Source organism: Colletotrichum costaricense (assembly GCF_030867565.1).
Source record: "Colletotrichum costaricense strain IMI 309622 chromosome Unknown Scaffold_4.1, whole genome shotgun sequence".
Taxonomy (NCBI): Eukaryota; Fungi; Ascomycota; class Sordariomycetes; order Glomerellales; family Glomerellaceae; genus Colletotrichum; species Colletotrichum costaricense.
Window position 1 is genome coordinate 1807679 of NW_026848233.1, and position 14033 is coordinate 1821711.

At 52.8% G+C, this 14033-nt stretch overlaps 5 protein-coding genes across 5 annotated transcripts; 2 read left to right on the forward strand and 3 right to left on the reverse strand.

The window, feature by feature from the left end:
• Window positions 1–838: 838 nt before the first annotated feature.
• On the forward strand, window positions 839–2033 carry CCOS01_04643 (uncharacterized protein; the record flags this gene model as incomplete). Its single annotated transcript, XM_060452824.1, has 2 exons — window positions 839–892; window positions 960–2033. 2 exons carry the CDS (start codon window positions 839–841, stop codon window positions 2031–2033), a joined length of 1128 nt encoding a protein of 375 aa, XP_060316782.1.
• A 667-nt stretch (window positions 2034–2700) lies between these two features.
• Window positions 2701–3022, reverse strand: CCOS01_04644 (uncharacterized protein; the record flags this gene model as incomplete). Its single annotated transcript, XM_060452825.1, has 3 exons — window positions 2701–2734; window positions 2789–2910; window positions 2969–3022. The coding sequence occupies 3 exons, from the start codon at window positions 3020–3022 to the stop codon at window positions 2701–2703; spliced, it is 210 nt and encodes a 69-aa protein (XP_060316783.1).
• A 3118-nt stretch (window positions 3023–6140) lies between these two features.
• CCOS01_04645 (uncharacterized protein) lies at window positions 6141–6962 on the reverse strand (the record flags this gene model as incomplete). Its single annotated transcript, XM_060452826.1, has 3 exons — window positions 6141–6295; window positions 6350–6631; window positions 6686–6962. The coding sequence occupies 3 exons, from the start codon at window positions 6960–6962 to the stop codon at window positions 6141–6143; spliced, it is 714 nt and encodes a 237-aa protein (XP_060316784.1).
• A 2351-nt stretch (window positions 6963–9313) lies between these two features.
• CCOS01_04646 (uncharacterized protein) lies at window positions 9314–10981 on the reverse strand (the record flags this gene model as incomplete). The annotated part of the gene is made up of 1 exon (XM_060452827.1): window positions 9314–10981. One exon carries the CDS (start codon window positions 10979–10981, stop codon window positions 9314–9316), a length of 1668 nt encoding a protein of 555 aa, XP_060316785.1.
• A 1352-nt stretch (window positions 10982–12333) lies between these two features.
• CCOS01_04647 (uncharacterized protein) lies at window positions 12334–13512 on the forward strand (the record flags this gene model as incomplete). Its single annotated transcript, XM_060452828.1, has 1 exon — window positions 12334–13512. The coding sequence occupies one exon, from the start codon at window positions 12334–12336 to the stop codon at window positions 13510–13512; it is 1179 nt and encodes a 392-aa protein (XP_060316786.1).
• Window positions 13513–14033: the final 521 nt, after the last annotated feature.

Consider the following 14033-nt stretch of genomic DNA (forward strand, 5'->3'; position numbering starts at 1 on the left):
CGACGCCGTCAAGTTCCAGAGGCAATCAACAATCTCCCCGCACCATGGATGGTTGAGCAAATTTTCCGTGTTGTGCCTCTGAGCCAACAGCTTTCTTTTTTCTACCATCCTTTCACGATATTTGCTATCATTTGCAAGCTCGTTGATCCTGCTCCCTCCGCCCGGAAGACTTTCTATCCCGATAGGTTAGTCTGCGACGGCATGCTCCAACGATGACGACCAGACTGCTGCCTCTCGTGGCCAGTCGCAACATAAGGTGCTGCGGTAATCTTGAGTCGTTGCTCAAGGTACGCAGTCGCAGCCTTGTTCTGCTTGTTGGGCTTTGCCTAACGGCAACAGTCCCAGCTTCCAGACATGCTGTCGGCCGACAGAGCAAGTGAGCTCATATGAGCTGCCCTTTCTCTACCATCACGAATATATCACCGTGCTATGCTTTGCGCACCGATCAGGGGCCTTGGAGGCGCACGCGGTGTTAGGCTGGAGTTTAGCCTAAGACATCCGTTCGGCTTCGCTGGCCTTTTCTTCGTCACTTTGTCCTGGGCAGGACGTAAAAAGGCCTTGGGGTTGCATCATGGCAACGAATGGACGACATAGAGAGGCAAATACAGCCCGTGTATTGAGGTTACGTTTATGATACTCGTTATGGAGTCACATGTGGTATGTCCCGAAAACCTTGTATAGCTCTAGCAAGACAGCTCCCCGACTAACCCACTTTAGCAACGATCTCTAGACTTGCGACGTTCCCAAGGCTGGGCAACCAAGACGTACGACACCATCTCCTTTCTTCAGCAATTAGACTTCGACATACTCTACCTAATTCTGATGACCCGCCACGATAATGACATGTTTGTCTGAGACTTTGGCATTCTCGGTTCTTTTCTTTTGCCAAACGGTATGGATAGTAAGTATTTTGCACCGTACTTGTCCTGCCTTGATCGTACCGCTAACCTGAGCTACAGGACATTGGATCGAAAAAGGACGGCGCCCTGATCATGATTTGTCCTGGGCAGGACTTTAAAAGGCCCCGATTCTCTACGTTGAGGATCGGCACGGATGGGTTTGCAGCTGCAGTTCGGGAATTATGTCTGTCTCCCTCTGCGAATAGGAAAGGTTATCCTGGCAACCCAATTACGCCATTTGGCGCACGAAAATGTCCAGATTACGCTCAGATCCACGGATCACCGGATCATGAGCGTTGGACAGGTGGGCGGCTCCGGCCCCCACCCCCGAAGATGGCCGATTTGGCCCCGGTCTCCGGACCGGCTTCCAGGCCCGCCGAAGGCAACCTGGTTGAAACGACGATCGAGATCGACAGCAATGTCAGTATTTCTTGTCACAATCGCCCTCTGGGCATATACTGTGTTAATTCGCATTATGCGGAACTATCGAGATGTAGCACGTACTCGCGTACTGTGTTTGGTGCTCTTAAGCTGCGAAGCTCAAGAGCCCGACCCACCGTTGCAGCTTGTGGGCGACTGATGGAAAAGATTGAGCAACACAACCGCTGTCGGAATCCTGACAGACGGGGGTACGCAGGCTGTTATATATTTAAACAGTCTGCCTATCCAGTGCCTACAGACGGGGTCCTTTCTGAAGGAGATAAGCGCGATAGTAAGAGCGACATGCCGAGATCGTCACATCAACTCTCACGATTTCTCGCGGCAGAGGCTACTTTGCTCCGGAGCCAGCATCTCGGACTAGGCCGAGGAGGATCTACCCCACGATACACGCCACCACCCATCCGGGTGCCGATACGTGGGGACAACGTTTGTATTGGGGGCCCGAAAGGGCTCATGAGTTTGGGCTGGTCGCGTCTCTCTGATGTGGTCACATCTGTGGCCATGGAGAAAAGCTCGCGTCTCGATCAACAGTTTTGGGGTTCTACGGTGGGACCACGCGACAAGGGGAAGCAACAGGTGGGGTATTCTGGCTTCAAGCCATGGGAATGCAAGCCTGGCACTTGTTCCCGACTTTCGAGGTTGGTTAAAACTTTGACGACATTGGGGGACAGCGGGTGGAGGATTACTGTTTAGAGTGGGATGACTTTTGATTCCCTAGGATATAGTTCCGGCAGTCGTAATTCAGATCCGACATTTGTCCCCAACCACGTTCCCACTTGACTTTCGTTTTTGTGTTTTGCAACATGTTGACGGCAATGAACCACATGCCAGCTTTGATGTGTCGTGGTGTTCCTAGCGTCGACGGATACTGCGGCAATGAACGAACTGAGTTAGGGTTGAAAACTTTTAGTTACTGGAGTACGTGATCAACAAAATGTAGATCAACCATTCCCTCTGGGAGACACACACCGCTACTCGAAATGTAAAATCCATCATCTTGACTCTCGGAGTAGTGAACAAGTTGATCAGCTAAGGACTTGTTAACGAAGGGCTTTGTGTGTATTACATAATTATATAATGCAGTCTTCAACAGATGGTTGAAACTTGCCGCCAAGTTCAAGGTCTCCCAAAATGCACGCTTGGGAGAATCATGTGTTAGTCACGATCGTCCTGTAGGATATTCAGGCCCAGTCAATAGAGATTGATGTTCCATACTCTGTACGGCAAATTGTGATAGGCTAATATGTGCCGTGTAACTTTACAAAAGTGAGTACCTCAAAGGGCTTCTCATATGTCCCAAAACGCCAAACCCACTCAATCTTACAAACTCCCTTATCGCCATGCTCTCGTCACAAAGATCCTATTTCGGGGGGCTAGCAGGGCCACGAGTCCAGCTACAAGGGCGCATTAGTATGGGGTGTATAGTATAACCATTGGGATAAACCTACTTATGCCACATTTGCCCGATGAATCCCGGCGCCGGCTTTGAATCTGTCATTGACTGTCTACGGGCTGCGTTGCCGTCGTGGCGCTTTTGGTCCATGAGACCTTGGAAGAGGGTTCCGGAGCTCTGAGGTTTACACGTGTGAGCAGCGTGACATGTGCAGCTGAATTTAAGGGGTTCTTACACGTCTGCGACCGGTAGGGGAGACGGGGATATCAACGTTCTTGCTTGAGTCCATGATGACGGTCGGTGTTGATGTGTATGTGACTTGATATCTAATCGAAAATGGCTTATGGGTGTAGTTGTCAAGTCGTTTGTAGCTGTGATGGAGTGAAGGATATCGAGTATATGAGGGGGAGAAGAGGAGGTATATAAGCAATCCGGCGTCACAGCTGGGTCGAAGCACCCACCACCTAGCTCGAGCTTCGACTTGCCATAGGGCATACGTTCAAGGTAGGTAGCTCGAACAAGGGCCCATGGTGATCCTGTACCACCCACACCCTGAGAATGACTTCACCAATGAGACCACCGCCCACTCCCCTGACACAAGGGATGCGGGAAAGCTTGTCGATGGGCCGGTCAGAACGATGACGGTGTTTACTCGTCTGTCACCATCACACGCTAGAAAGACTAACGCTACTTGGCTACGTGGGGAGCTACCATGTTAGTGTAAGGGGACTTGGGAACGGGGAACTCGCTCGAGGGAAAAGGTGCATCGTCGAATACCAGTGTAAGTAGTCTGCTGGTGTGCTATGGCTTTGTCAAGCACCGCTTCTGGCTGAGTTGGAGCACTGGTCACGAGGTATTGAAAGTAGGTACACTGACATGGATTGGATGAATGGTAGCTATTAGTGTTAGACGTCACGGCAGAAGGTCGAGCGCTGGTGCTCTCCTCCCTCCATCATTTCTGCTGTGGTCTGCCGTCTTCTAACCAACGGGAAGTGCGTAATAGTCGATGGACAAGCAAGACATAGACCCCTAACTGCCCCTCGCTCTCGTTACCCCGCGCAGGTACATGGTCTGATCACACTGAGCCTGGCACGATTGATAGCTTGCGATGCGATGCAATGGCTCCCAGCTGGAGACAAGATGCTGGATTAGTCTGACATCAAGAGCCAGTCAGATGTCGTCGATCCTGAGAAAATGGCACGGTCTATCCTCTTTGAGCATTGAGTTTCCCGCTTCCCGAAGCATCTTGGAATTAGCAAGGGAGACCCCATGGTCGGAACGGATGACAATCGAGTGCCAGGCTTCGCTATGAAACCCATAGAAACATCTGAAGGGGGGGCTCGCTTCTTCTCTGCGGTGGGTATTGCTACACTTGCTACGCTAGGCATGACTGCGGCGTTCTCCATGCAAGCCCTCGCGAATCATGAGCTCGACACGTGATGTTATGCCCAAACCGGTACGAGATCTACGTCCTGGTGCACATGTCATAGTAGCTCTGACGAAATGATTGCAGTGGATAGGTAAGCAGGCATACAGACAAGAGAGAAAGGGGCAGAAAGGGATCATCGCCATTGGACATTCAAGCTGCGCCCAGTCTGGTGCTGCTTCTCTGCCACAACGATCATGTAGGTAGGTAGGTACGACATTGGGGACGTATGTACGGATCATCGTTCGTTGGCTCACGCTCCCGCCCACTCTCTCCACCGCGGAAGGCAACGATCGGCGGGGGAGGAGAGTAAAAGTGTGGGGAAGCCCGCCAAACGGCAACTCTGCCGGCGCGCCGCCCAGCAGCAGCCATCATGCGTCTAGACCGATGCAGTCTGCCATCCTGCGTCAGGGTCCTGCTGTTCTCATCGGGGCCCTCGTTTCGGAGGCACTCAACAACACGCGCAGCCAGCCGTTCTTGTGATACCTATCACCGTGGGTTGGGCTGGACTTGTGGTAGCTAAGAATGTCCACGCTTTTTGAACAGCTTTGTTCACCACCGACGTTGCAAACCGCATTCGGACAAGGTAGGATCCGGAAGACTCTTCCGCCGTCTCATTCTAGGAGACCAACCTGACCAGACAATCAGCAGACAGATGGATCGAGAAAGTCGTTCGAGTCAAGAACAGGAAGCCTCGATCACCGCGTCTCAATGGATGATGCCAGAGGATCCGCCGCGTCCCGCTGTTCTAGATTTCAGACAGAGCAGAGATTGACCCGATAGACGCGGCGGCGTGGGGTTCGCGTCAGGCATCGTCTGGTCATCTTTTGGCCCCGATTTTTGGGATTTCTTGGAAACGGCTAGGCCGTCAGGACCTTGCAGACTCGAGGCTTGCAGGAACCGGGAGAGCCAGAGGGCTGGAGCAGAAGCAACAGCGGCAATGCCGTACCCTTGCCCGGCGTGCCACCCTGCTCCTCTGAAAGCAAACGCCCGCCGCTGGCTGTGCGAGTGAGTGGCTTGACGTCAGGGAGCTCATAGGCAAAAAACGAAGCTAGATGATGGTCAAAGCTGAAAGATAGCGAATTCGGTTTATCGATCGCAGAGGAGGCTTCGATGGATGATGTAGGTGTGTGGGGAAGGGGAGACGGAGAGATCGGGTACCCACTACCTGGCATCGGCTCCCTTGCAGCCCCTCAATATGCGCTTATCTCAGATAGCCCGATAGGGTGGCTGGCTATTCGATTATCGAAGAGTATGCATCCATTGCAACGACCAACGACGGTTCATCTCAACTTCTGCCCATCCATCCCTTCGTTCGCAAATCATTGCCATATGCAAACCAAACTGCGTTGATCAGCGAATTACATGGCTTTGGTACTCGATGGAAAAGACACAACTCGAAGGCAATATTGCCCAATTCAACACGCCTCTTCTTCGTGTACTGGACACAACGTCGGTTTGAGCTGATCTGCTAGGCATAGTCGTACCGAATAATCAGCTGTTATCGATTCTTGCGCGGCTGGTCGGTACTATCCACTCATAAAGAGTATCACTGTGAGAGACGATAAGTTTTAAGGATCGACAGTTTTTATTGTGTTGTCCTGGGGGACATATAGAAGAGAAGCTAGGTTGGTAAAAAATGATTAAAGACAAGAGATTAAGCAAGGCGAAAAGGAGCCGCTAGGACTCGCCAGATGCCCGCAACAAAGTTCAAAGTCCCCGGTTGATGTTGAATGATCACCGCTAAATCCCTCGCGTTCCAGTCCTTTCCTCTCAAAGTCTTCGGAAACTTTTTGGTATCATGCAGACCGCATGCTGGAAGTTGTGGGTGGAGTGATTGTGGAAGAAGTGCTTTGCGAGAAGCCCGGTCGACAAGCCGACGGGGCGTTGTCAATTATGCCGAAACTCGTCATGGGTGTGCAGTTCCGTGGCTGCAGAGTACCTGCCCGAATGAGTTACCGGCCTGCGACGATTCTCGAATTTAAGCACGGCCACCGAGGAGGCCGCCGCCGAGGCCACCGAGAAGACCACCGAGGAGGGGTCCGAGAAGGCCGGTGATGAGGCTGAGGACGCCGCCAAGGCCGCCGAGGCCGGAGGTAAGACCGCCGAGGTCGGGGAGACCGCCAGCGGGAACGCCTAATTTGAAGAATCAGTAACTGTTCGAAGGTGAATGGCATAGACAGTACTCACCAGGAAGGGAAGGAAGACCGGTGCCAGAGACGAGAGGGGCAATCTGGGCCTGGATGGTGGCAATGATGGCCTGGATCTGCTGGAGCTGGGTCAAGCTGAGGCCGGCGGGGAGGCCGGAGCCAATGGCCGTGGCGTTGGCGACCTGGGCCTGAAGGGCACCGATCAAAGCGGTGAGCTGCTCGGCGCTGACAGCACCGGTGGGGATGGCGGGAACGGAGACACCGGGGATGGTGGGGATGGCAGGAAGGCCGGGGATCGCACCGGCACCGGGAACACCCTGGCCTTTTGGATTTGTCAGTTGCAACGGTTCGATCTACGAGCTCTTAATTCACTTACGGATGTTGCCAACAACGCTGAGGACACTGGCCAAGAGGCCGGTGAGGATGGCAACAATGTTGCTCGGGCTGATGGGGAGGTTAGAGAGACCAGGAAGACCCAGACCCGCCAGGGCGCCCAAGCCGGGAAGGGTGGCAAGGTCGATGCCACCAAGCTGGCGGGCCTCGAGCTCGACATTGCGCTTGGCGATGGCGTTGGTGTTGTCAACGTTGGCAATGGCAACGGGGTTGGCGGCGGCGAAGGCCAGGAGGGTGGTGAGGACGACAGCGGACTTCATTTTGATGGTTGGGGTTTCCGAAGAAAAGGGGGATTGGTTTGAAGAAGAAGTGGTAGTGAGTGATCCGAAGACTTGAGAGTTGAGAGAGTTGAAGCGGCTGACTATCCTGTAGTGAAGGCGCGGTGTGATGATGAGAGAGGAGATATTACGATCTGGACGGCGGACGACGAGGTGTTTTATAATGATTCTGGGCTGTCGATGAACTGAGGGATTATGGCGAGCTGTCTCTACATCGTCGTCGGCGTCGTCGTCGAGGAGCAGTCAGTCCGCCTTCCGTCTTCGTCGACTTTGCCTGCAACTGGCCCACATCAGCGCCAAGATCGCAAGGAATCCTCAACGTGTTGTTCACGTTGATCCCCTGCTGAGCGTGACAGTCTCGTGAAGTCCCCGGCTACATTTCCCGCAGAGGCCCATCACAGAGGTTTCGCTTCGGAACCTGACGCCGAGCCAACCATGAAGAGGGACCCTTGCGCGGGCACGAAAGGCTAGGCTCCTTGGCTCCTAAGGCCAAGGCGGTCCAGTGAGGGCGGGAAGTCTGAGGCCAAGCGCCTTTGACAGCTTCCTCCCGTCAGAGTCGACCAATCGCTGACCGTCGCTCCAGCCTGCGCGCTGCTAGATCCGTCCTGTCATGTCTCTGATGGATAACTCAAATGTGAGACATATCCACCGGTGGGAGGATCGTGGCATCTTTCCTCCTTGCTTCCTCATTGGTGCCTCTCATCTGCGAACGGCTCGCGGGAATGAGTCCCACGGGGGCTCACAATTTCCGCCCAGACCCGATCTCCGTCACGGAAAGGCGCGAATCCCCATATCCACCCATACCCTCCGATGAGACACGAAAAGGATATTTCGGCCGAAGGCCTAGTGACGTTTGCGGGGGGGAGTTGTCGTGATCAGAGTCAGCTCATTCTTCGCCCGCCGTTGCTCCCGCCGCCGATCACCGGTAGGAACACATACCACACTACCTCTCGGATGATGTGATGTTACGGCGTGGCTCTTCAATATCCGGCAGCGTCGAAGGAAAGTTGCCCCCTCCCGAACGATCAACAGGAGATGATCAATGGAGCCCGCTTGCCAGGATATCCTCTCAAAAAGATGGCTTTCGAGCCTCTTACTGCAATTGTCTCTCCGCCTGGCCTTTGCTGCAACTTCTGCTTTCGTCGGCAGGACACATAGATGGATGCAATCGTAATGCTTGTCGGAGAAATTCTTACGTAGGAGGTTGTGAGGTGAGAAAAACAATAAGTCTATTTTGTCTCAGCCTCCCAAAGCCTCTTAGCCTCAACTTGCCTCCTTTCCCGCTCTCCCTAACGGGAGCTTGCATTCCCGCCCAACCCCGTTTTAGCCGCCTAGACATAAGCGCCTAGAGCCGAAGTAAACTTGAGAACTGACAGCTTTTCTAGGGCAAGATTTTGAAAAGGTCTCACCAACAAGTCTGTCGAATCACGCTCCAGGCTTCCGCCATCTGACATGCTCAAGAATTCATCCTTGGCAAGAGGCGGTCGCGGGCCGACACGACACATTTCTCACTCTGACCAAGTCAAGTTGTGAATAATAACTCCTTCCGCCTCTCACGCCATAGCTCGCCATCTTAGATGCGAGACATTGAGGACCGTCATGGGCCGCAATAGGTAGTCGTGGGGCTGTGTCGGTTGGCTTGACTTGCCTGAGGTATTTCTCCAGCATATGTCGAATTCGCTCTTTGGAGGAGGGCTCCGCCTATGTTGGCACCAAGCCATAAACAGCCCGGATAATAAAATGAGGGACATGAAGTACGGGTCGGACATCTAGGAGGCTGAATCAACCTTCCGTATCGGTCTATTGCAAGCCACGTCAGAATCCTGCCAAGATTTTGAGACGAATGGCTGTTCCCTCACTTTTCTTTCACTCCAAATTCAACATTCAACACCTCTTTGCGTGAAGAAGGGATATTCTGAGAGGAATGCAGGCTGAACTCGCACGTCATCTTAGCACGTCACTGACAAAGGGAGTTTACCACAATCTGAGGACATTCAAAAAGAAGAGACATCTTGCTCATACGTAGGTGGAGGTGGTAATCTCAACCCAACTTACCGCCAGAAAACATGTCTGGCTTGACAGCTGTAACGTCACCCCGGTTGCTGTCACACGGCTGTCAACTTAGAGACAACTAAAAGGAGGTCACCAAGCGGATGTTGCATATCCATATTCATCTATCCCTGCCGCAATAACCGACAAATAATGTCTTTCGCCCTCCTTCACAGTGACCATTATCCAAATTAAGCAAAGGCTGCTACTCTAGACAGATGGCAGTTTGGCGGCCGCCCGCTCGTGAAGCACGCAGTATGATAGTGAATGTAGCAAGCAAAGACTCAGCTTCTTCCCTCCAAGGTAGCAAGTGTCTCCTGCCGAGCCTCCCATACCGATATTTTCTCCTTTTCATGCAGCAAGCTGCCGGGTCTCCTTTCAGACCGCCGATCCTCGTTGCCGGCATCCGGGCTGGAAGGGCCCAGAGACATTCCGACGACCTGGCCTGGGGAGCCTTTGACGGGGTTCGTGGGAGAGCGATTGCGAGCGGGGACTGTAGCAAATACAAGCTTCTTCCGACTGCCATCTCCGGGAATCCTTCGCCTGCGGGCCATCCCTCCCTCTTCGTGGCGCCGCTGCTCCTGGTCACGCCGGTCTTGGCTGCGTCCCGCATTGCCCAGTCGCGAACCCGCCTTCTCCTTCTCCTCCTCCACCTCCTCGCCAATTTCAATCCTCCGACGCTGCCCGAGCTTGGGATGTTTCTCCCGTAATTCCTCGTGTTGCCTCCGCACGTGGGTCCGTTTCTTGTCGCTGTCGCACAGCCTGCGATGAGCGCGGCCATGTGCCTCGTGGTCGTTGTGCGCTACGCGGTGCTGGTCCGTCTCCTCTCGTGCGAAAGGCGGCCCAGCCCCTTCTGAATCTGATGCTCCCGGATGACAAGGGACTCGAGAAATATTCCCTCGGTGTCCGGGATGCGGTCCCACAACTACCGAGACGTCTGGTCGAGGATGGCGTTGGACCAAGTGAAGCCCAGTGAGCACTTGCTCGTCATTCCGGGACGAGGACATCTCATTCCTTGTTGTGATTGTTGAGCAAGAGCGGGGGCTCAACTTGTCGAGCGTACTATTGGTTCGTGAACGACTGGAGAGATCATCTCGATCTGGAGGGGGAGAATGCCGAGCCTTACGTGACTCCCCAGTGTGTCTTGCCGCAGTCACAAACATCTCATCCCTGGCGTCTTCTCTACAAACCTTCGGCTGCTTCTGAGAACCCTTCGCGGTAGTGGGAAACATTGCGAATCTGGCATCATCTACGAGACGCATCAGAGCTTCCATCTCCTCAGCCAAAGGTCTCACCTCGTTGGAATCAGATCTCCTCAGAGAACAAGTCTCGCGATTCAACCTGCACCCAGTCATTAATCTCCTATAGATGGCATGTCGAACAATATCTCGGCGTGCGTCACAACCCGTCTCGGTGTGACCAGTGTGATGAGATGATTCAGGCGTTCCGCTTTCTCGTACGATCTTGGGCAGCCGGCGAAGGTTCGAAGGGGTCTTTGGCAGGAACCACAGGGCCACATGACCTCTTCTCGGCGTATAGCCAAAGAAGATGTGTGACGACGCGGTGATCCCTTCTCGCAGGGACTGAAGTATTTGCAGGGTGCCATCGATCTTCTGATAGATGACGATCCTCGTTCTCTCGTCGATCCACGCGTCCGTATATCTCCCTGCCTTCTGCCACCATACAGGCGCATGAACGAGACTGATTCGCCGCGCGGTATCTGTTGACTTGTTCTCCCATACTCTTTTCCATTCATCACCCCATATAGTCAGCTGTTCATGAAGATCCTCGACAGCCCATTTTGCGCCGTTGGGCAACTTATTGGAGATCGCGAAGCGTCGAGGACCTGACGTGGACGCTCTTGGAAGCTGAATTTCCCCTCTCATTCTGTCGTAAGTCACCAGGTCTAGAATCCGGGAATCATGTGCATCGAGTAGCGAATGAGCTTCCATTGTGTGTTGTTGCCCGGGTTGATTACAGGCAAAGTTGTGATAGTGGCTGGATATTTGGCTGGATATTCCGTCATAGACGGGATCTGAATGGCTCTGCTCCATCTATGCTGCTGTTGGAGTTTGCATTGGCCGTGGTGTACCAGCTTCTTGAGAACTATTGCAGTTGCCACTCGATGAGACATGCTGGCATACGAAATGAGGATATATGCAGCTAGGTTCGATCAAGCGGCTGTGAAGAAATTGGGTGTCCTGAGCTAGAAATACATTTGAATCTGCCTGAGAGGCTGGTATCAAGATGGACTATCATAGGGTGAGAAGACAGGGGAAAGGGTGACCAGGGATTTCCGTAGGATTTTCGAGAAAGGGCTTAACAGTCTGGAATTTTCTTGGTGTAATCAAAAAAGACAACTGTGTGCCTAACCATGTGAACTATGAAACTATAGAAAGAACGTCGAAAGGACGCGACTGAGAGAACTAAGCTACTGCATTAGGCCTTTTGTTTTCTTGATGATTGGTCTTCTTCACAACTAGGAAAAGGTCTCTTGATCAATGGAAGCGAACATTTAAGGCAGGCTATGTTCAGGACAAAGAACTTTTGTTACACCTAGTCTTGACTACTTAAAGAGGTTCGGTTACATAATCTTAAGAAGTCATTATGTTCAATACCCGACAAGCATGTAAGCATGTAATGTAGTAGTAATGGCGCTTCTTCGTTTCCAAAGTCAGCTGCACGTATTGTGATAAAGGTGGTAAGTTGAATATTTGCCTCGAGCTTGAGACGGGAAGCAAGACTCCGAAGTACCATAATTGTTTGTCGAGGTCGAGTTGAGTCGCTCGATACCTTGGTAGTAGGCAAAGTTGATATGCAAATGACTCACTTGATCAAGTTATGAAGGAAAGTCACAGTCGTATGTAAGACTGCCTATCATAGTCTTCACTTATTACAGCAAGTTCGAATTGTGAATAGATACAGGTGTTCAAAGTCTCTTGTGTGTATTGTGTCAAAAGGCTTGGATTCTCTTGTTCGAGGCCACGGAAACAAAGGGATTATGCCAAACAACGGCTGTGTGCATTGTCGTGAATGAAGAGAGTTGCAACAAATCTCATGCTTACCCTTTGTCGATGATATTTGATCGCGAGTAAAGACTATATTGTGACAGAGTTATATAGAAGTATCCTGAACGAGAGAGAAGTCAGAGCCGGAGAAGACAAACCAAAGCAACCAAAATCACTTATATCACAACGATTGACATAACCGAAGACCTTCCCGGAGTAGGTGGACATACTTGAGTCTCCAAAGCCAGCATCACGTTCGCCATTGAAGGCAACTTCATCCAATAGGAGTAGCAGCAATGTGCTTCGCCAAAACGATTTACACATGCCAGCACCAAGAACGAAAACGCGTAACCTGCCGCAAGACATGGCGCCATCGAGCGGGCTGGTGCTTCCGCCCAGTCCTCTCCTTCTTCTTCGGCGACGCCCCCGAAGAGCCCTGCAGCGAGCTCCGCGCCAACGACACCGTCTGGCCCAACGTCACCTGCCCAGAGTGCCGCACTGCCGAGGAGACCGGGATCGCCACCAAGGGCATGGTCACTAGTACGACCACGACGAACAAGTACCGCGAGAAGCTCACGCCAGCGGCGCTGGCGGCCTCACGGCGGCGTAAGGAGGAACAGGATAAGAAGGAGGAAAAGATGCGGACAAACTACTGGTCGATCCAGGAGGACTACCAAGAGGGGTTGAGGAAGCGGGAGATGGAAGAAGCTGCTCGACTTCAGGGCGGTGATGCTTCTCTTGTTGAGGGGAGCGAGAATTATGCTGATAGGCCTCTCCCCGCTCTTCCTACCTTTCCTGCTGCTTCGGTTGGTGACACTCGCGGGGATCCGGGATACCAGGACCCACGACTCCGTTCCAAGAATATGTTCCCTCCGCCACCGCCTCCGCCTCCTCCATCGACGCCCGGGAATAAGAAGACTACTAAGAAGAAGCGCAGGAGAATGGAACCGAGACGTCTGCCCACTGTAACCAGTACTGGTAGCCCGATCAGCAAATCATCTCGACGCTCACAAGAGCAAAAGCGACGATGCTCAGAAGACAAATGGAGACAACACCCACAAGAGAAAAAGAGACGGCGGGTGGAAGAGCAAACAAGACAGAACTCAGACGAGCTAACGAGCCAAAGTTCAGAAGAGGGCCCATATGAACGACCGACAAAGGAGAACCGCTACGGCAGAGACACGGCCTCGGGTAGACAGGCCGCCAACGAGGCTATCCGGATCATGAAGGAAGCCGATGGGCCATCACCGGCAAGGCAGTCTATCGCCGTGAGAAGAGGCAGGGAGATGAAGCAACTGGCCAACAGCTATCGAGAGGAGCGGGCCGCTCCGTGGCCCGAGGAGCCGAGTATTCAACGACGTCCCACGCCCCCGCCGTCGCCGGGGCCGGAGAAGGCGGCAAAGAAGAGTGGCAAGCGCAAGGGCGGTTGGAACCCGTTTGGTAACAAGGATCGCCGAGACGATGTGACCCATTAGGGGAGAGGCACCCGCCGCGAGGTTGTTTCTGACGCTCGTTCCGACGTTCAGTCCTTTGTGTGTTGTGACGCGCGCAAGATAGAGAGAGGGAGAGATCACCATTCTTAGGTATACCTTATGATGCAAAAGAGACGAGGTAGAGGGGGAAGGATGAAGGAGATTTGGTGAGTGAATGCTTCATGTTTGTTGAACTATGTATGTGTTTTGAGGGGTTTCCTTGTTTAATTGACATGGACAAATAGAGGCTTCTTTCCCTTCCCAAAAATAAGAAGAACACGATAACCGAAAGCAAGCAACGCGCAAAAGGGGTCCGAATAGGAAACTCCTTTCCGACCATAAAGTATTGTAACTCGGCCGGCAACAGATCCAACGATTGACAATCTGTATACGCGTAAGCTCAAATTGGTATATGATGAAAGTACTCCGCCTATGAAGTGATGGCTCCTGCCCGAATGCTTCCACGCCGTGGGGCCTTAATCCTTCAATATCTCTTCTGTTCGCCCGTGGCCTCCCTGTGATGG